Source organism: Geotrypetes seraphini, chromosome 2, assembly GCF_902459505.1.
Source record: "Geotrypetes seraphini chromosome 2, aGeoSer1.1, whole genome shotgun sequence".
Classification (NCBI taxonomy): Eukaryota; Metazoa; Chordata; class Amphibia; order Gymnophiona; family Dermophiidae; genus Geotrypetes; species Geotrypetes seraphini.
This window is the reverse complement of record NC_047085.1, coordinates 158396689-158419159: the sequence shown is the minus strand read 5'-3', so window position 1 is coordinate 158419159 and position 22471 is coordinate 158396689. Positions and strand designations below refer to the sequence as shown.

General features: G+C 40.3%; 1 protein-coding gene across 6 annotated transcripts in view; it reads left to right on the top strand.

Annotated features, from left to right (window-relative positions):
• PTPN2 (protein tyrosine phosphatase non-receptor type 2) overlaps positions 1–22471 on the top strand; it is a 145234-nt gene that overhangs the window by 97298 nt on the left and 25465 nt on the right. For 5 of the 6 annotated variants that reach the window (XM_033934136.1, XM_033934135.1, XM_033934132.1 and 2 more), the window contains 3 exons: positions 4130–4291; positions 8138–8316; positions 18515–20127. In XM_033934136.1, the coding sequence (XP_033790027.1) occupies positions 4130–4291; positions 8138–8316; positions 18515–18722 (549 nt within the window). In that variant the 3' untranslated portion in view covers positions 18723–20127. Of the gene's footprint in view, positions 1–4129; positions 4292–8137; positions 8317–18514; positions 20128–22471 lie in introns of those variants that run through there. The other variant, XM_033934134.1, reaches the window with a different exon arrangement.

Here is a 22471-nt window from a genome sequence, read left to right as displayed (position 1 = left end):
TCCTTGGTGGGTCTTTTCTCCACTCACTGAAGCAACTGGTCTCTCAGGACACATGGCAGACTATTGTCAGATGCCTTCCTTCTCCATTGGGGGCTAGGTCTCTCCTGTATGCTTATCCTCCAGTACCCCTTAGGGAACCATGATTTTTCATTGCGTTCTTTTCTTTTGGCCGAAGCAGGCGTGGTTTGCTCTAGCCTCTAAAGAAGAGGGGGCTGGACTGCTTTCCAATATTCATCACTCAGAATGAGAGATTTCTTCTCCATTCCAGCTTCCAGTCCCTAGCTCTCCCAGCTTGGCTGTTGAAAGCACAGATCTAGTGTACCTCATTCTGCATAAGGTGTTTCCTGGATCCTGCTTGCTTCCAGTAAAGATTCTACAAAGAGGCCATATAATTTTAAATGGAAGAGGATTGCCATTTGGAGTTAGGGCAAGGTTTTAGATCTTTTTACCTGTCCTACACAAAAACTGCTTGAATATCTTCTGCACCTCTTAGTCTGGTCTCAAATCCAACTCTGTAAGGGTCACAGTGCAGTTGGCACTTGCCATCATAACGTGGAGGGAAAGCCCATCTCTGTACAGACTCTAGTTATTAAGCTGTTGAGAGGATTGCTTTTGACAAAACCCTCAGTTAAATCTCCTACAGTGTCATGGGACCTCAAGGTCATCCTCACCCAGCAGGTGAACGCTCTTTTTAATCTTCTAGGCACTTGCCACCTGACATTTTTACAAAGTGTCTTGTTGTGGTCTTTGGAAGGTTGTAATCATGGTATTGGTCATTTAAGGACACAGTTGGTAAGCTTCAGGCCCTAGTAGCTGATCCACCTTTTAAGAGATTTTATCATAACACAGTAAATGACAGCAGATAAAGACCTGAGCGGTCCATCCATTCTGCCCTGTTAATTATATGCATTACAATCAAAATGTTTTTTCTTTGTTATTTCTGGGCCATAGACCTTAGAAGTCTACTCGGTACTGTCTTTAGGTTCCAGCCAATGAAGTTGCCATTGAAGCTTACTCCAGCCTATCCAAACCATTTCCTTTGCAAGATTCAGATTGTGAAAGTCTGCCCATTCATATTCTAATTCAAGATCCTCTGTGTTCTCTCCAGGCTTTTTTGAATTTCCTCACCATGTCCCTCTCCACCACCTCCCTAGGAAGGACATTCCAGGCATCCACCACCCTTTCCATGAAAAATAATTTCCTAACATTACTCTTAAGTCTACCACTTGTCAGCTTCAATGTATATCCTCTAGTTTTACCAATTTCTCTTCTCTGGAAAAGATTTGGTCCTATATTAATACCTTCATATATTTAAATGTTTGTTATCGTATCACCCCTCCAGAGTACACATGTTGAGGACCTATAGTCTTTCCTCTTACTTCTTTTGGTGCAAACCCCCTACCATTTTTGTCGCTTTCCTCTGGACTGCTTCAAGTCGGCCAGATACAGCCTCTAAAACTTAACACAGTACTCTGTGGGGCCTTGCCAACGACCTGTACAGGGGCATCAACGCATCTCTCTCTACAACCTAATATCCTTCTGGCTACAGCCACTGCCTTGTCACACTGCTTCATCGCCTTCAGATCCTTGGTGTCTCTCCTCATCCGTGCATATCAGCCTCTTGACTTCTAGCATATACATCTCCCTCAAATTTCTACTCCCTAAATGCATCACTCTGTACTTCTTTGCATTGAATTTTAGTTGTCGGACATTAGACCATTCTTCCAACATGTACAGATACTTTTTCATATTTTTCACTCCCTCTGAGGTGTCCACTCTGTTAGAAATCTTGGTGTGACAGGGTGAAGATCCTGTCACTGGCCAGCAGAGAGATGCCTTAGCAGTGGAAATGGAACTATTTGCATATAAGGTCCTGCAAAGGCAATATCTTGCTTCTCCTCAGAGAAAGTGCTTACCTGTAGCAGATTTTTTTTTGAGGACTGCAGAATATGTATTCTCGCATCCACTCCCACCTCTTCTTTTAGCTTCTGCTGGTCCTGTGCACTCACATTGGGCCAAAAGGCACTAATGCATGCACGGTATGATGCTGCCAAAAGGTTCTTAAATATACAGAATACTTGGTAACGTCCAGACCAAGGCATTGTCAGATGATGTCCATCTAAAACGCTTCGCTCCATGACACAAAACCTTCTTGTAGTTCCATCTTTAAAACAAATAAACTATAAGATTTAACAAATTTGCAGTAAGCGCACCATCACTATGGAACTCTATTCCCAACTATATTCGGGAAGAAAAATCTTTGATCCACTTTAAAACAAACTTAAAAACGTTTCTGTTCCAAGATGCATATGACATCTAAATCCTCTTGTAAGGGAAAAAAAACAAACAAACAACAAACATGTCGATTGCAGAAAACATCCTTTTCTCTCCCTATCCTGAATTTTTTTCCCTTAATTGTTCTTTCTCTTGAAAAACATTGTAGTTCTTCCCCCCTTTCCCATTTGTTTCTTTCTGTCCTGTCTAATTTATTACAAAGTCTATTTTAATTGTTTTCCCCATTTTATGTGACACAAACTGTAATTTTTATTGTACACCGCTCAGAAGTTTGATTGAGCGGTATAAAAAATTTAAAATAAACTTGAACTTGATCTGCTACATGAGTTCAGTATAGAAATGACTAGTGCAAAATAAAACCTCCCTTTTTTAATGCATTATTTCTGTTGGAGCATAACTTCTGTACTTAATTAAAAGCTCATTGAGGTAAGATAAGATTGGAATGTATTTAATTTGGGGCTTTGACAGGTTTGCTTTGGCTATTTGGGGGACCTGGGTGAGATGAGCATAGTAGTTATTCTGAGCTTAAGACTTTAAGGGTGATGAATCAAAATAGAAAACTTCTACTGATAGACAAAAATAAAAAGTTTTGGCCTTATTGTGCATTGACTCGGTGTGCAATTAAGTTTAAGTTCATTTTGTATTTGATATACCGGCCATCAGAACAGCCATCTGAGTGGTTCACAATCTAATCAGGTACTCCAAGTGATAGTATTCATTAAGGCCTTTAGTGAGATGGCTTTCTACTCCTTAGCCACAGCACTGACACTTTCCCCAGATGGTTGTGGAGTTAAGATGGTTAAGGATGATATCTGGTGACCAGTTTCTGTGTCCATGACACTAGGGTTCTGAAAAGAGCTCTGGTACTTGATTTTTGGCCCAGTACTGTCACTGTAATAACTAAACTAGGCATGTTGAGATTGGGGAAGGGATGTAAATTGAGCAAAATCCTTAGGTCAGTTGTTTCCAACCTTTTTTATGTAAAGGGCTGCAGTGTCTGAGGGCCACCAAAAGGTTTTAAGCTCACACATACTACTAATTTTGTAAATTGCCTTGATCTGCTTGTTCAGACTGAGTGTTAAACATAAAAAATTAAGACAAACATTTGTTCTACAACACTTGAAGGATATAGTTTAAAAACACACTTTATTTTGGAATGCCAACAGTAGAAAAGTCCATAAGTGAGACACCTGCGTAACACACTTGTGTGCAGTTACTATATCAAATGGGAAAGAGTGAAATTAACACTCTTAAAGGATTTGAAGAGCATTTCAGCCAAATGTTTGAGGGCCACAATGGAGGACTTTGGAGGCCACATGTTGGAGACCATTGCTTTAGGTACTTGTAGTAGCAAATGAGAGTTCATAGTGCCAGATTCCAGCCTTGCTTCAGATTGACCTGGAAATAGAGGAGCAGGAGGAAACTATTGGCACTGAAGGAAACATTTTGTATATACAGGTAGCAGTACAGTCCTGTGGGATTTTTTTTCTTTGGCATTTGGAGCACTAGAACAAAACCTAAGATTAATCTAGCTTTTCAAGCTATAATGCCCATTGACAAGATTCAGTTTATATATACCATATTTCTAGGAAGACCTGGCCTAAGATTGTGTTAGACATAGCTGGGCTAGAAGGGAGAGGTGTTAAATGGAGAAAACATCTCAGCTGCTTGTTATCGAAGACTCATGGTGCTGTAACCTCATTAGAAGCAAGTTCAGATTGAAGTTGAAGAAACAGAAAAGATGTTGGTCAAAAATAACTACCTTGTTTTGTGTACTTTTATTAAACAAAAAAGTTGTAATATTAATATATGTATATATATGTGTTTGTGCCAGATGGGAAAAAGAAAAGACCCATCATCTGTAGATATTAAGCAAGTATTACTGGATATGAGACGATATCGAATGGGACTTATTCAGACTCCAGGACAACTGAGATTTTCATATTTGGCTGTTATTGAAGGAGCAAAAGGCATGAAGGGGGATTCAGATCTTGAGGTAAGCATTTTGTTTTTTGATTTAATTCAGTGTTAAATCTTTGAGGTTTCGTTTAGCAGAAAATAGATAATTCCTATGTGTTTCTTAAACTTCAAAAAGGAGAAAACATTTTACTAATTTTTCATCTCTTCATAGTTGAGGATTTAGCTCAGTGTCTCAGGGAGGGGAGGTAAGGGAAGAATGCTGCTCAAGTCTAACCCCCAGTAAACCTGCTTCACCCCTTAGTGCTTGGGACCAGAATGACCGGAGTAATCAGAACAGTGTCTACAAATGGGTGGGAGATTCTGTTTCAAAAGCTAATCTGAGCAGACTCCTTTTTAAAGGACGAATGCTTTTTGGCGAGGGGCTGGATGATCTCTTGGCCAACGAGGCGGATTGTTGTTCATGCAACGGCAAGTTCTTTTGCACAGCACTCAAGAAAGAGATTCAGGGGATTCCATATGTCCTTAGGTGTCGGCTTCCCACTCAGCAGCTGAAGCAAAAAAGACCCAATGATGGCAGGCCACAGTCCGAGCTTCCCCAAATAGAAGGAAGGCTCTCATATTTCCATTTTCCCAGAACACAGAAAGTTTCTCAGGTTTTGTGTTCTGGAGGAGGTATTAAAAGGTCTTAGCATTCCCTTTCAGGTTGACAACTGTGCCTCAGACCTTTACAAAGGTTATGGTGATTGCTGTAGCACTCCTGTGCAAGGCAGGGATCCAGGTTCATCCAAACTTGGCTTATCAGAGCCCCGTCCAAAGATGAAGGTCACCAGGCAGTGGCTCAGGTTGTCCAGCTCTTGCATGACCTGAGATGGATCATCAGTTTCTGGACCTGGTCCAATCCCTGGAGTATCTGGGGATTCCTTTTACCTCAGCAGAAGACTGAATTTTCTTGTATTTTCTGAAGGAAAGCAAGCTGAAGCTCAGATGCCAGATTTAGGAGATCCTAGCTATGCCATCTCCTACAGCGTAGCATTACCTTCAGGTGCTGGGATCCATTGTAGCTACCTTAGACGTGGTGCCTTTGGCAAAAGCCTGCCTATGCTCATTCCAGAGTGCTTTCCTGTCTTGCTGGTCTCCACAAATGAATCTGTTTCAGAGGCTGTTACCCTGGATGGTGGAAACATGCCATAGTCTGTGCTGGTAGCTCCAGGTGGAGACGCTGGCCAAGGGATTGCCTCACCACATTTCCTCATGGGTGATACTGATGGCAGATGCCAGCCTCTATGGCTGGGGAGACTTTTGTGAGGGTTATCCACTGCAGGGTCACTGATTTTCTTCTCAGCGAAAATGATTGATCAACAGATTGGAGTGGAGAGCTATCCATTTAGCTTTGCTGACTTTCAAAAAGATCTTACAAGGCAAAGTGGTGAGGATTTTCTCAGACAATGCCACAGCAGTAGCATATGTCAACAGGCAAAAGTGCCAAGAGCATCCAGCTGAAGTTGGAGGCTCAAGTGCTCCGTTGGGCCGAAGCCCACCTAGAAGCCATCTCAATGGTACATGTAGCAAGAATGAACAATGTGCAAGCTGACTTCCTCAATCTCAAGACCCTGGATCCAGATTGCATAGTTCTGGGAAAGGCCGACAATCGACCTGATGGCATCAGCACTCAGCAGGAAGGTCCCTCAGTACTTCAGCTGGCATTTAGAATTGGGAAGCACTGGTGTAGATGCTCTAGTCTAGACTTGGCTAACAGCAGTGTTGTGGTATGTGTTTTCTTTGTGGCCGATGGTAGGCTTTGTTGTTTGAAAACAGCGACCCATTACGGGTTTGCAATTCAAGTGGCACCGAGTTGGCCATAGTATGCAGATCTAGTGCAGCTATGAGTGGGACAGCTGTCTCAAGTTATCCTTGTTTCCAACAGTTCTCTCATGGGGAAAATTGCCCTGAATGATCCAGAACACTTTGGTCTTATGATGAGGCTTCTGAACATGCAGCATTAGCTGAGAAAGGATATTCAGAGCTAAGCTTAGCTTTCTTTCTGTGGTCTAAGAAGCACCTATAACAGGGATTAGATTAGAGTTGGCCGAATAATTGTTTTAAATGTACTTTGCTTGCATTCTTCAGTTGTAAATGCAGATGTTCCCTTGTTCCTCACTAATATAGCTTGCTTCACACTTGTGTTGATATTGGAATTTCTTACTGGAATTGAGTTTCTAATTGTACAGTATTTTTTTGAGTTCAAGTTGGAAACAGTTTCCAGTGAAGCAGTCTGCCTTTTAAGAAGTGGACTCAATAGATGTTTTTGTGATTTATGCATATGATTGTGAATGGTTGGGACTATTTGAGTGTTGTTGAGGGTAGAGATATAGGGCAGTGTAGAGGAGGGGGAGACGACCTTGGAGGTGAAAAAGAAGGTAGAGTAGATGCCCAGGATGGAAGATTATAGCATATGGGACTGAACATGTGAGGTTGGGTGGTAGGGATGAGAGCAGCTGAGGTCTGGATAGCAGCACATGGGTTGAGGTGCTAAAAGTAATCTATAGCCAGAGATGCTCATTTGTGGGGACCACAATCCTGTTTGTTCTTAAAGTTGGTTACCTGTAAAAAGGTGCTGTCCAAGGACAACAGGGTAAAGAATGGCAAGGTGGCTGTTACCCTTGGCTAGCCGCTGAAACGGTGGGGGGGGGGGGAGGGAAAGTGCTCACTGTGGGCATGAGGACAAGGAGTAGCGAATGGCCTTGTCCCCACAGTTAAGGGAAGGAACACGCGCGGTCACCTCCTTACTACCTACCGGTCGAATCTATCTCTGATGCAACTTCCGGTTGTGTCAGAGGAGAAGCTTCTGCTCACAGATGCATGCGACTGCAGGCAGGCTCGGCCAGCTTGAGCAAGTTACTTTACTAACGCGCCGTGAAAGTAAGGGGGAGGGAGGGAGAGTCTCGGGCTGCGCGAGAGGTGCTGAGAGGGAAGGGTGGTGGTGGGAATAAGACGCTGAAGGGAAATGGGGATGACAGAGTGGGGAGAAGACGCTGAAGGGAAATGGGGATGACAGAGTGGGTAGAAGACACTGAAGGGAAATGGGGAGAAGACGCTGGAAGGGAAGAAGACAGACATGCCAGACTATGGGGGAAGCAGAGGGAAGAAGATAGGTGCCAGACCAATTGGTGGGGGGAGGGGGATGAAGGGAGAGGCACAGTAACAGAGCAAACGGAAGACGCAGATAGAAGACAGACAGTGGATTAAAGGAATTGAATGAGAAGACGAGGAAAGCAGAAACCAGACATTAAAGGTAGAAAAAAATGTTCTATTTATTTATTTATTTATTTTTTGCTTTAGGATAAAGTAGTATATTAATTGTGTTGATAAAAATGTATAAACAAAGCCTTCCAGCTGAACATCTTTCTCTAGTTCAGCAGCCAGAACTTTGATTTATAAGGAAGGAATAAGCTAAATATTGCAGTACTGAGGCTTGTATGGATGCTGCGGGGATAGTAGTGGCAGGGACAGTGGTCGCGGGGACGGGGTGGTGACAAGGACAATTTTCCCCCCCCCCCCTCTGTGTATTTCTCTACAACAGGGTACCAGTGCTCACAAAACTCACCTGCCTTCACTTGGAATTGACTTTTCCTACTAATTACTTTGTGTGACACTGAGGTGGCTCCATATGATGCGGAAACTCCTAAGCCTGCACAGTAAAGCTGTCAAAGCCCTACAGCTTTGACTTTGGAGTTTGTTGGATGATTCCACTAATTGAGGACTGGTTTCTTTTTTCCTCTAATAATGCCTGTTGCAGATTAGTGTCTTTGCTTTAGCTTTTCCTTAGTATTTTTGTTCATTTTATAAATCATTTTTTTGTATCTATTAAAAATGCTATCTAGAACTATAATGGAAAATGGCTTGTGTTTTTTATTTCGACAAGAGGTGGAATGAACTTTCTAAAGAGGACCATGGACCCAGCCCGGAACACCTGAGACAGAGCGGAGACAGATATAATGGGAACAATGTGTGTTTAGATGAATCGGAGCAAACTTTGGATAAGAGAACAAATATGGAATTACCTGATAAAGTGCAAGATGTTGTGGCTGGGAACACAGACAGGTGAGCCATTCAAACTAGTTGAAAACTGACTTAAGATAATTATGTAAACACAGATTAAGATTTGGGCTTTTAAAAGCAAATTAGCAGATTACATAGGATTATTTCATGTTTCATGGGTAACGGGAGAAAATCCCAGCCTTCATGAATCAGCCAGTTCAAGATAGTCATGAGTTGTTAAATTTGCTAGTTCTACAATAAACATTAACATACTCATTCTCTAACTATAGTACCAAAAAAGTAAGCACCATTTGCATGCTAAAATTACAGAATTCTAGCACTTAAAACATGTATGAATGTATGCTTAGGTGTATAATGGCACGGAGCTGTACACATAGGTAGGCTCCCAGTTATGCACATACCTTAACAATACTGTAAGTTGCTTGTTAAAGTGGTGCATTTAGGCATATGCGTTTACACCTGCTTTTGACACAGCATAGGTGGGAGTTCCTAAATGTAGCTGTGTAGATGTTATGCTAGTATTCTGTAAAAATATCCGAGTGCCCAGATGCCCACTGCACAGCATCTAGGCGTCTAGCTTGAGGCACCCAGTGTTAGAATTGCCCTCTTAGTTTATTTGTGACTACAAACAGTTTGAACTTCCCTAGAACCTATGGTGGTTTTGAAGTGCTTTTAGCCCTTTATCTTTTTTATGTTGATGTTGGGGGAATGGATTGGGGCTTATACGGATTGGCTCGTATATCGCCTTTTTGTAGTTTAACAACCACATTCAAAAAGCAGTTTACATACAGGTGCTCAAGCATTTTCCCTATCTGTCCCTGTGGGTTCACAATCTGTAATGTACCTTGGGTAGTGGAGGATTAAGCGACTTGCCCAGGATCACAAGGAGCAGTGTGGGATTTGAACCCACAACTTCAGGGTGCTGAGATTTGCTCTAACCACTACACCACACTCCCAATGCAGCCCTGAGTGAAATGAAACATGGCTGGATCAGATTATGAGTTTGTGAATGAGTGTTGTAGTTTATAATAAAATTGTGGTGGTCATCTTGAATTTGCTGATTCTTTGCTTTGGCTTCTGTGGATCTGTTGACTTATTTTTGGGCTATATTTGAGCTAGTAAATAGTCACAGGTGCCAGCTCTTCCATACATTTATATCTGTTAGGAGTTTAATTAAGCGCTAGAAGCATAAATAACCATTAGAGACATAATTAACTGTCAGAGGCAAACCTAACTGTTAAGCTGCATAAGTAATTGCTAGATAACTATGAGTAATTGTTATATACACGCGCTATTTTAATCGCTTGAACTAGGACTCCCTATAGGCCCTTCTAAAGAACCACCTATTAACCAATTATAACTGTTAGATATACATACCCTTTAACCACATGAATAACTGTTAGCCATATTCTTAACTATCAGAGACTGTTAATTGCATGTACAACTGCTAGTCACATATAGAACTGTTAATTGCTTGAACAACTGTTAGTCACATGTATAACTATTAGACACTAAAGTAACTGTTATACGCATATGTTATTGTTAGACGCATGTACAACTAATTAGTCGCATATGTTAGTCGCATGTAATAATTGCATCTGATCAACCGCACGAGTCAACTGCATGTGACACATTAATCAGTCGTAGGAATAACTATTAGAAGCATGGGCAGTTATTAGTTGCTCCTACCTGGACCTCCTAAGAACTACTCCCACCTAGATCAGCTAGCTAGGACTCCTTGAGCTCTTTCTCCTCCCAGGTCACAATAAATAAAAAACAAAAAAACAAAAAACCCTAACAGCCACCCAATTTATATCAATAATCCAGTATTGTACTCCCCTATCAACCACATATTCACAAATCAAGAATTCTAGGGAAACAAAAACACCCCCTGCTTCAGGACCCCAGGAATACTCAATCTACCTCACAATCATGAATCTCCTACTAATCCTATTGATCTACCTAATAAGCGGTAACATCAAAGACGTTCACTCTCTCTACCCACAATTACAATCCATCCACTACCCAGTTCTATCCTTCCCCCACATCACCAACCTGCAAGAAAACACTATAAATCATATTAATGTTATCGCAAATAAAAACAGACACTACCGCACCCCTAAAAAAAGAACAAGGGAAATAAAAACCATCAAAACCACTAACTCAACCGTAACTGCCGCAACCACCTCCATCCCATGTGCATATCTTAATACCAGATCTGTCAGAAATAAAGCATTCCTCATAAATGACTGGATCACCAGCAAACAAATAGCCTGCCTCTTTCTAACTGAAACTTGGTTACTGTCCGAAGATGACCCTATTATATCTGATCTCCTACCAGACAATTTCAGAATCCTTACGTCAAACCGCACAGGCAAAAAAGGAGGAGGATTAGCCATAATCCTTAAAGAAGGATTCGAGTTCAAACTTCTGGATTCTAAAATGACTGACAACCTAGAAATCCTAGCATGTAAAATCAATAATACCCAACTAAAAGAATCCTTATCCTGCATACTATTCTACATCCCGCCTAAAAGCTGGCCCAAAGCCAAAGAAGACTTCTGCGAATTTGTCCTGCACAATTCTATTAGCCCCAACTACAACATCATTACAGGGGACATAAATTTACACCTAGAGGAAGAGAACAACACAGACACAATAGAGCTTAAAAACTTCCTAACTCTACTCAACTACAACATCCCCGTACCCACACAAACTCACGAAAAAGGCCATCATTTAGATCTGGTTGCCATGTCCACAAAAGAAAACCTTGACCCAATTATCTCTCTGACTGAAGGCACCTGGCATCATGACATCTGGTCCGACCACTTCACCTATTATTTTAAGCTGATCTGGTCACACCGAAAATCTAAAACACGCCCGATAATAAAAAAAAAAAGAACATCAAACAAGAGGTTATATTAATCCAGAAGAATACTGGTCAGAATACGAACCGCATACAGTAATAGAGGAAGGAATAGATTTCTGGGAACACTGGAATACAACCAGCACATCCATCCTAGATAAAATCGCCCCCATACATAAAAGCAAAAGCAATGCAAACAAACACAACAAATGGTTCGACGCCGAACTACTAAAAACGAAACAAACAGCTAGGCAACTAGAAAGAATTTGGAATAAAACAGGAAACTGACAGACCGCAACAATTGGAGAGCCTACATAAAAACCTACAAACAACTGATAAAAGACAAACGCAAAGCGTTCTACTCCACCAAAATTAACCTATCCTGCAAAGGCTCACAAGGAACCAATACAAAAGAGTTATTCAACATAGTCACAAACCTATTTGACACCCCCGCCACACCACACCTGTGCACAACACGAAGCTACCCACTGCAAAAGACCTAGCTCTATATTTTGATTCCAAAATTAAAAACCTAAAAAATAACTGTATAAGCAATAACGATGTAACAATCATCCCCAGCAACTACCAAATGGCTAACTCATATGACAATGAAATACCTACAGACATGATCTGGAGTTCCTTTCTAGATCCAGAATGGACTACCTACACCAAACTATACAACAAATACTCTAAATCTCACTGCACCCTAGATACATGTCCTCCAGAGATTATGAAAGCGGCACCACCAGAATTCAAAATATCACTATTACATTACCTAGCCCACAACCAAAAAAATGTGACTTTCCTTACTAACAACGGCCACATAATAATATCCCCCATCCCAAAAAATAGAAAAGAATCCTCAGGGCTTATAACCAACTACAGACCTGTAGCATCTATCCCATTCATAGTAAAAATCATGGAAGGATTAGTTCACACCCAACTGATGGACTACCTTAATCAATTCTCTCTCCTGCATGATACTCAATCCGGCTTTAGACCCCAGTTCAGTACGGAGACAGTAATCGCTGCCATCTTAGACTGTCTGCACCTATTATTTAGCAAGGGCCTCAGCGCCCTGATCATGCAACTCGACATGAGCTCTGCATTCGACCTGGTAGACCATGAAAAAATGATGCAATGCTTAGACGCCATTAGTTTCAGAGCTGAGGTACTGAACTGGTTTCGCGGCTTCCTCACATCCCGCTCTTACCAGGTACGCTTCAACAACGATCTCTCAGACACCTGGAGCAACTCATCTGAAGTGCCACAAGGATCACGGCTTTCCCCACTGCTTTTCAATATCTACATGTCCTCATTAGGTGTGAGAGTACCCAAGAAAGGGACTTGGGGGTAATGGTGGACATGACAATGAAGCCGACGGCACAGTGCGCAGCGGCCGCCAAGAGAGCGAATAAAATGCTGGGGATAATCAAGAAGAGTATTACAACAAGAACGAAAGAAGTTATCCTGCCGCTGTACCGGGCGATGGTGCGTCCGCATCTTGAGTACTGCGTCCAGTATTGGTCACCATACCTTAAGAAGGATATGGTGTTACTCGAGAGAGTTCAGAGGAGAGCGACACGACTGATTAAGGGGATGGAAAACCTTTCATACGCTGAGAGATTGGAGAAACTGGGTCTCTTTTCCCTGGAAAAGAGAAGTTTCAAGTTTCAAGTTTGACCTTTATTTGATGGATCGCTTATAATAACATCTAAGCGATGTACAGTGTTAAAAACCATCAGAATGTGGTAATACATTTAATTTATAATAGTCACTCATAAGACAGACAAAATTAAACAAACAGGAGGGGGTGGGAAGAAAGGGGAAAAGTTACAATGTTGTTTTTTGTTAGAAATTGACATCAAAGGGAAAACACATCGGGTAATAATGGGTTAGGATGAGATGGGAAGAATATTGGACCTTAAAAGATGATATTTCATGTGTCAAACGCGTCTTGAAATAAGTAAGTTTTTAAAATTTTTTTAAAAGCAACCAGGTCAGTTTCGTTTTTAATGAAATTTGGAAGGGAGTTCCACAATGTAGGGGCTTTTACAGAAAATATATCATTTCGCCTAGTGCCTATGACTTTTAATGAAGGGACTGCGAGCAATTGAGATGAAGAGGATCTAAGAGAACGAGAAGTTTTGTGTGGGACTATCATTTTTGCAATATATTGAGGTTCAGTGAAGGTTAATGTTTTGTATACCAGAAATAAAATTTTAAACGTAATTCGATGGGTTATAGAAAGCCAGTGTGATTTAATTAGTAAGGGGGTGACATGGTCAAATTTCTTTGCGTTATGAATTAGTTTGATTGCTGTATTTTGGATAATTTGGAGACGTCTATTTTCTTTTTGAGTTATATTAATTAGAAGAGAATTGCAGTAATCCAATTTGGAAATAATGAGAGAGTGAACTAATATATTGAGAGATTTAGTATCCAAGAATGTAGAGATTGAACGTAAAAGCCGTAGTCTGTAAAAGCATGATTTGACTAATGCACTGATATGATCATGATAAGATAGATCTACATCAATTGTTACACCTAGGATTTTTAGCTTAGATACTGGTTCAATAGGAATATTGTCAAGTGTGAATGGTGTTTTTTGGAATATATCTCTTTTCCAAGTGAAAAGCATGGATTTTGTTTTTTGAGTGTTTAGAGCCAGTTTGTTATTTTTTAGCCAGTTTTTAATTTTTTCTAATTTGTCATTGATTATTTTTATTTCTGCAGTGTTTTCTGGGTTGAGAGGGTGCATTAGCTCAATGTCGTCAGCGTAAGAAAAGGTAGTAAATCCTAGTGATTGTGACAAGGTGATAAGTGGGGATAGGAAAATGTTGAATAGAAGAGGAGAGAGAATTGATCCTTGCGGAACTCCAAAAGATGAGGAGAAGAATTCGGAATAGGATTCCTTGAATTTAACTCTAGAGAGACGATCCGATAAAAATGAAGTTAGCCATTGTAAGACTTGGCCCTCTACCCCTAGTGATTGTAGACGATTGAGAAGAATTTCATGATCTATGGTATCGAAGGCTGCGGATAGATCTAGAGAAAAGAGAGCTACAGATTTGTGATGGTCAAGGAAGTAATGAATGTTTGTGACAAGACCAATCATGGAATATTCGGTACTGTGATATTTACGAAAACCTGTTTGGTTTGGATGTAACGCGTTAGAGGATTCGATGAAGTCAGATAGTTGTTCGAAAACTAGTTTTTCCGTCAGTTTCATTAGGAATGGAAGATTTGAGATGGGACGGTAATTAGATGAGTCATCTTGACTGGACTTAAAGTTTTTTAATATTGGTATTACAGTAGAAGTTTTCCAAGCAGAAGGAACGGTAGCAGAAGATAAACATTTTTGAATGAGAGATAGAATAAAAGGACCAAAATAATAAGACTTAGAGGGGATATGATAGAGACTTACAAGATCATGAAGGGCATAGAGAGAGTAGAGAGGGACAGATTCTTCAAACTTTCAGAACATAAAAAAACAAGAGGGCATTCGGAAAAGTTGAAAGGGGACAGATTCAAAACAAATGCTAGGAAGTTCTTCTTTACCCAACGTGTGGTGGACACCTGGAATGCGCTTCCAGAGGACGTTATAGGGCAGCGAACGGTTCTGGGGTTTAAGAAAGGATTGGACAATTTCCTGCTGGAAAAGGAGATAGAGGGGTATAGATAAAAGATTACTGCACAGGTCCTGGACCTGATGGGCCGCCGCGTGAGCGGACTGCTGGGCGCGATGGACCTTAGGTCTGACCCAGCGGAGGCATTTCTTATGTTCTTATGTTCTTATGTTCTTAACTAGGAATAAAACTATTCAGCTACGCAGATGATTTTACAATCATCATCCCATTCAAGCTCAAACTGAACCCAGAAAAAACAAAATTCTTCGTCGCCTCTCCTCACGCGCTTGACAATAAAACCCCATTATGCATCAGTAAACTCAACTACCATATCCAGCCCACCATGAAGATATTAGGTGTCACTCTAGACCAATGTCTAACAATGAAGGAACAAGTGGACTCCCTATTCAGAAAGGGTTTTCTTACTCTCTGGAAACTCAGAACCATTAAATCATACTTCGATATGCCAACATTCAGAATCCTAGTACAATCCCTCATACTGAGTCAACTTGACTACTGCAACATCGCCTACCTAGCAATCTCGCAAAAGAATATGAGGCGTCTCCAAATAATGCAAAATGCTGCGGTCAGACTTATCTTCGGGCTGAATAAATTCGACCACGTGACACCCTACTATCGGCAGCTGCACTGGCTACCAACAGAAGCCCGAGTAAGGTTTAAATTTGCCTGCCTCTGCTTCAAAGTACTATACGGCCTTACCCCCAAGTACATAACCGACCTTTTCTCTTTTTCTAATAACAAACACAAGAGAAACACACACTCAAAATTAATTTCCCCTCCAGTTAGAGGTTGCAAAATGAAAAAACACCACGAACACCTTCTCTCTCACCAAGAAGCCCTATGGGGCAAAGACCTAGACCAACTGCTCTCGCCCACTACTTACGGGGAATTCAGGAAACGCCTAAAAACATACCTGTTCCAGAAATACCTAAACAATTGACCTGCTCCCCCCTCTCTCTCTCCCCCCTCCTTATCCCCCTGAACTTACAGCACTGTGATATATATAATCTGTTATCGTCATCTTATTGTAATTTTACGTTGCTATTCCATACATTTCGTTGTTATTCCAAACAGGTCCTGTCGGACACCACCTACTAAAATGCACATCTTATATTTTTACTCAGCAAATTGTATTTCCATACTATTGCCTTCCTAAGGTCTCTGCTCTCTTTACTTCCTCTGAATATCTGCATATTGTATTTCGCTGAATGTCCAGCACTCTTGATTGTAAACCGCCTAGAAGTCGCAAGATTGTGGCGGTATAAAAGAATAAAGTTATTATTATTATTAGTGGTGATAGGGGAGCTTTTGTGTTCTCTGCTGTGCTTTAGTGCCACCTTCGTTCCTCCAGTAGTGTATCCTGTTTCTATGTCAGATGGTGAGGATGGATAACATACTGTGTTTCCTTGAAAATAAGACCTACCTCAAAAATAAGCCCTATCAAGATTTTCAGGGTAGGTGTTAATATAAGGCCTAACCCAGAAAATAAGCCCTAGTCGCCGGCAGCAGCAGCGCTTCCCCCTGCCCGCTGCTATGCATCCACGCTGACCTATCTCTCCCTCCAATCCGAACAGTGAGACAAGAATGCATTATAACAGCGTCGGCAGCAATCTATACAGGCTGCTTCAGGCCTTCTATCTCCTGGGTGTTCCTTTGCCGCATCACTGATGATATCATCAGCAATGGAGCAGAGGAACGCTCGGGATGGTCACTTCGGCCAAGCAGTATTACAAAATTTATTTTCTTAATGGCCAACACTCTCACCATCCCATTGTAGAAAGCATGGGAGTCCCACATGTGAGAATATGCTGCCTGCTTGTCCTGGGATAAGGCACAGTTATTTTACCATAACAGATGTTATCCAGGGGCAGCAGGCAGATATTCTCACAACCCACCCTCCCCTGGTTGGCATCTTAGCTTGCTTATGGAAGAAACTGAGGAACCACGAGCCTACTTTAAGCAGGAAGGTACTCGCATATGTGCGGTGCGGGCAGTCACAAAGTTTCTAAAATCTTAAAGTAGTGATACACTTTTAATACTGTCCTTACCGGGGCTCCGTGGATAACATCGTCCACATTTGACAATATCTGCCTGCTGTCCCTGGATAATACCTGTTACAGTAAGTAACTGTGCTCTTTGGTGCCATGGTTTGTAATATTCCTAAGACAGTACAATCAATTTCTGTTTATTTAACAATTCAGAAAAGTTTGAAAAATAGTTCCTCTTCTCATCCCTAGGTCTCCTATTTCTCCTGTCTCGTTCCTTCCCTGGCCTTCTATTCACTTCTTTTGGACCTACGCCCCAATACTTCTACCCTGTGTAATTACCATCCTCCTCTTGCTTATATCCTTGACAATCCCTATGGCCTCTCCACCCATACTTTGTATCTCCCTGTCCTCTGCTTCTCTACCCCCACACTTGTGGCACAGCATCTCTCTGCCTTCCTTTCTCTGATCACACTTGTGGCCAACCACTGATACAAGGAAAGAGGCTCCATTTTCTTCCAGTTTGCTGCTGTCTTGCATCCAGCTGCTACAAGTTCTGTATTAAGCAATTTCCCCACTTCCCCTACCCCTTGGTAGGGTTTTTCTGATTTTATCCCTAACAATTTCTTTATTGCCCTTCCCCACTTCCTCCCATTTATCTTGGACATTAAAGATTTTAATTAGCGCTTAAGAATATCTATCAATAAATCATTACAGTAATCATAACATAAGAACATAAGCATGGCCTCTGCCGAGTCAGACCATAGGTCCATCATGCCCAGCAGTCCGCTCCTGCGGCGGCCCCCCCCCCCAGGTCCATGACCTGTAAGTGATCTTATACCTAAAACATTCTATTCCTTAATCCTTTAATATCCTGTATGGTAACCCTCTAACTATACCCTTCATGAGACATGATGGTACTTTGTGCTATCATTCAAAAATTGTATGTGGTTTAAACAAAATTGTTGCCTAACCACTTTCAATTTGTTAAAAAAAAAAAAAAGAAAGTCTTGATCATTTCACTAACCTGGTCATGTATAGTTAAAAGCTGGGTTGAACATTATACCTAACGATCTAATTTTGTGCATAAACTGAATTTCTATGTTATCAATCCTTGGGTTTTGGCCAGGTACTAGTGTCCTAGATTGGCCACCGTGAGAACTGGCTACTGGGCTTGATGGACCATTGGTCTGACCCAGTAAGGCTATTCTTATGTTCTTATCATACAAGAGTTTGGAAAAACCAGCACTATATCTAACCCCTTTATATTTGCATACAGCAGAGGTAGTGTATGCATATTTATTTGTATCAATTTTAAACTAACATCCAAAGAAACAACTTTGAATGAAACAGAAATAAAATAAGCTTCTAGGTAATAACCAAACTTTTGCCCACCACATTTTGGGAACCAAGGAGGTAGTTATAATCTAAGGAAATAAAAAAAAGAACCTACTGCAGAATTTTGATGACAGGTGACTTCGCTAAGCCATTATTAGAAGCAAACATCACGTTTTCCTGTGTACAGCAGTGAAGCGCATCCAGTTGAACAGTGGCAAATGTAAGGAATGCGGGTATGGTATTTGAAATTTATTTTTTAAAGATGAACAATTTCCTCATCTACAGTCGCAAATGGTGATGTCACATATTTACTTCCCAGATTATACAAATTTGTAGCAAACTGTATTCAGTTTAACAAATGCCTGTACAGTAATTGAGTTTAATTTTTATTTATTTTCTAGTACTATGCGGAAGCGTCTGCGAGAGGATCGAAAAACTAACACAGCGCTCAAGTTGCAGCAGATGAAGCAGAAGTTAAGTGATGCAGAAAGAAAAAGAAAAAGGTGGTTATATTGGAAACCTATTGTCCTTATGCTTGGGTTTACTACAGTCTTTGTAGTGGGGTCTTTTGCTTGTTGGAAAATATATTTTCAAGGAAGGTCCTTATGAAACAAATTTCACAGAGGGAGCTTTGTGCTGTGAGCTGAATATTACTGTAGTGTGGTCTCTGGGAATTAGGCTTCCAGCTGCAAGCTCTGTAAATCTGAGAGCACTGTACTAGACTGCAAATAAATACAACTTTTGTGCCGATATGATCTCATCAGGCTGCAAAACTGCACACTACAATGATTTTAAAAAACCCAAACAGTAAATAGTTAATTGAAAAGGAAAAAGACACTTATGAATACTTACTTTTTTCTTTTGTCGCCATACTAGGTGACATCGAATGGCTTTTCAAAAGGTTTAGCAGCCGAGACTACTTTTACTTGGTGTGCCTAAAACTAAGCAATAATAGTGTTCGTATTGAACTGCAAGTTCAGTTCAGATGTGCGGAATAGCATGATGTACTGGTGATATATTTTATATTTGTCAGATCCAGGAAATATTAGTCTTTTTTATAAATACGTATTTAATCAGCACAGGTTTTATAGGCAAGAGCATTTTTGAAAAGCCTAGTATTTTTTTTTTTTTTTTTTTTTCTCTGAGCAACTTTTTATTTTTGCAGAAACAAAACAGTTCTTCCACACTGTTATAAGACTAAATTTACTAAAGGGAAATACTTAATACAGCTCAGTGTGACTCACCTTGAGTTACTACTGGAAAAGATGTGTGCTAAATCCAAATAAATAATACCCCCATCCTCTTTTTACAAAACTGTAGTGTGGTTTTTTTAGTGCTGACCGTGGCGGTAGCAGCTTTGATGCTGATATGAATTCTATGAGCATCAGAGTTGTTACTTCCGTGGCTGGGGCTAAAAACTGTGTTACAGTTTTGTAAAGGTGGAGGGGGGAGTGCGCTATTGCATTAGCATATGCTAATGCTGTTTTTAACTTCTAATGTTTTTAAATATCATTGAATAAAATGGCATTGATGTTAATGCACATTAACGTGTTGGTTCACTCTAGTAAATCAAGTGCATTCCCCATATTACAGAGCTCCTTGATTAGATCATGGATATGTGCCCATGGGTCCTTGGCAGTTTCTTCAGGGTAATCTTAATATTCTTCAGATCTATTTGCACACAAGTGCTCTAGTTTATAATTAATTTATGCACTTTGATTATATTAAAATACTATTTGTAGTGCTCAGGGACTGGAATTTTCCATCATTGTGCTGAAGCCCTTTTCACCTATTTTTATTGGCGTTAAATTCCCTGGTCATCTTTGTGCTTCCTCTAAATAAATGTGTATTTAGTTGAAAATATAGAGTGGGACCATTGAAAATAGTCCTGATCTTTGAAAAGTAATCTCTGTAAACTGTTCCTTGAACATTGTCTAAATATCCATTGTTTAAAGCACTTGTTTTGTAAAAAGTTCCAACATTCCATTAAAGATGAATCCTATTTAAAATCTAATCTTTTTTTTTGTTTTAATTTCGGCTTGCCCCGTAATTGCAAGGATTTCTTACCAGTTCTTTTAGATAGCAGAAAAAAAGAATACTGTAGTCATTTTTGTAGCAGTGCTGGATATACAAGCTGTATCATGGGAAGATTCATTCAGATATGATTGCCTCAGGCACCTGAGAAAGGATAAATGAGAGAAAAGGTTATTTAACAAGGTTACAAGAAGAGTGAAGGAAGTGGGAATCTGAATCTTTTGGTTCCCTAGTTCTCATCCAGTAGCTGTAACTACTAGGCAACTCCTGTTTCTTCTTGTGTTAGTATCGCCAAACAATTGCACATTCAGTACCAGTACTTAATGGTAAACAGTACTGCTTGTTTAATTGACACTTTTATTCCAATTTACACTGTCCTCATTTTATTTTACTATTGTGGTGCTGTACAATAGAAAAAAAACATGTAGGTTAGGTAAGTAGAGTACACATTTTGTAGCCTCAAAGCACAGTTCTCATTTTAGAATGTACCAGTAAGGATGACATACTAGAATGTTTTTGCATTGAGAATTCTTAGTCAACCTAAATTTATCTTTTTTTTTTAACTTTATTTTTATTGAATTTAACATACTTTCAAGTATAACTACTTGATTTAGAAATACAGAATCATGTTCCAAAAGAAAAACATCATTAAACATTACAATATTTAAAATAAATATATATATGAAACTTAACTCTTCCTTAGACCTCCATTAGGAGGAGGAAAAAAAGAAAATAAAGATATTATAGGGAGTAATATTACAACAATACAACAAATAAGTAAAGACTTAAACGCTATAACCCAGCATTTCCTTTAAGCTACATTCCCTCCACTAGTTAAACCTTTGAGATCTAAAAAGGAACGTAGATGATCTGGTGTAAAATACACATATTTCAGACCCTTAAACTTAATAACACATTTGCATGGATAAGCTAGCAAAAAAGTAGCACCTAGCTTCCTTGTCTCTTCTCTCATGCCCAAAAACAATTTCCTTCTTTCCTGGGTTATTCTAGTTACATCTTGATATAACCATAAACGTTGACCACAAAAAAGTGATCCAGGCTTTTTAAAGAATAACCTCATAACTGCATTAAGATCTTGTTCAAAGATAAAATTAACAATTAAAGTTCCTCTTTCTTTAACTTCCATAGATGATTCCTCTAATATTGCCGTAAGATTTTGCAAGTCTTTATCAGTGACCAAATTCTCACCTTTAGGTATATCTAAATTTCTTTTTGAAGTAGGTAGAAAGTATACTTTATTTAAAAGCGGAATCTGATCTTGTGGATAATTCAAACATTCTACCAAAAATTTTTAAAAAATCTCAATGGGTGATGTTGCCAGAATCCTTGGGCAATTTAGGATTCTCAAGTTCAATCTTCTGTTAAAGTTCTCAATCATTTCTATTTTACGGGCAGTAAAGTTTTGTTCTTTAACAATAGTAGTAATTGAATTTTTCAATGAAGCTGACTCAGTTTGTATTTTGTCCATGCACTCTTGCTTGACTTTTACCAGACTTTCAGAAAAATTATCCATTTTCTTAACCATTACCTCAATATCTGAGGCAGTCTTCTCTACCTTCACATCCAGTCTCTTGATAGCCTCCAAAAGTGTCTCCAGTGTCACTGCTGGGGTGCTTGTTGGTGCTCCTTCTCCTCCATCAGCCCTTCCACCCAGTGTTCCAGCTAGGGCAGTAGCTCCTCTCATTGCCTGCTCCAGGGTCTCCAACTCCTCTCTCTCGGGGCCAAGCTCAACACTCTGCGCCTCTGCTGGACATGGGGGCGCAGAGAGATGCGGTGGGGACAACGATGTCAGCAAATCCAGTGACCCGAGTGCTCCCTCACTCAGGTCCGACGCGGAACTCTCCCACCGCGGGGACATCTGGGCGTCGCCTGGGCTCAGCGGCTGCAAAAATCGCTGAATTGTCTGCTGGGCTGGAGACGACGTGAGTAGCGGCAGTTGCCCCGCTCTCACACTCCCCTTCCTCTTCGCATGAGGCATACCGATGAAGTAAGTTCCTAGTTTAAGTTACTGAAATAAGGAAAAAACGCTCAGCCTGCCGAGCACAGTTACATAGCGTCCGCCATCTTGATTTCCTCCTCCTTCGGCCAACCTAAATTTATCTTAAGTAAATTCTGAACTTCCTGTTTTGGCACATGTCCAAGCCTCTTTTATTGCCTTACTCTTAAGTTATTTCATTGTTCATGTTGAATTTTATTTAATTACCTTGTTTTGCTTTAGATTTGAAGTAAATGCACAGAGTAAGAGGATAGTATATTTTTAAGTGATCACACATTAAGATATTAAAGGGGTGTATCTTAGTTAT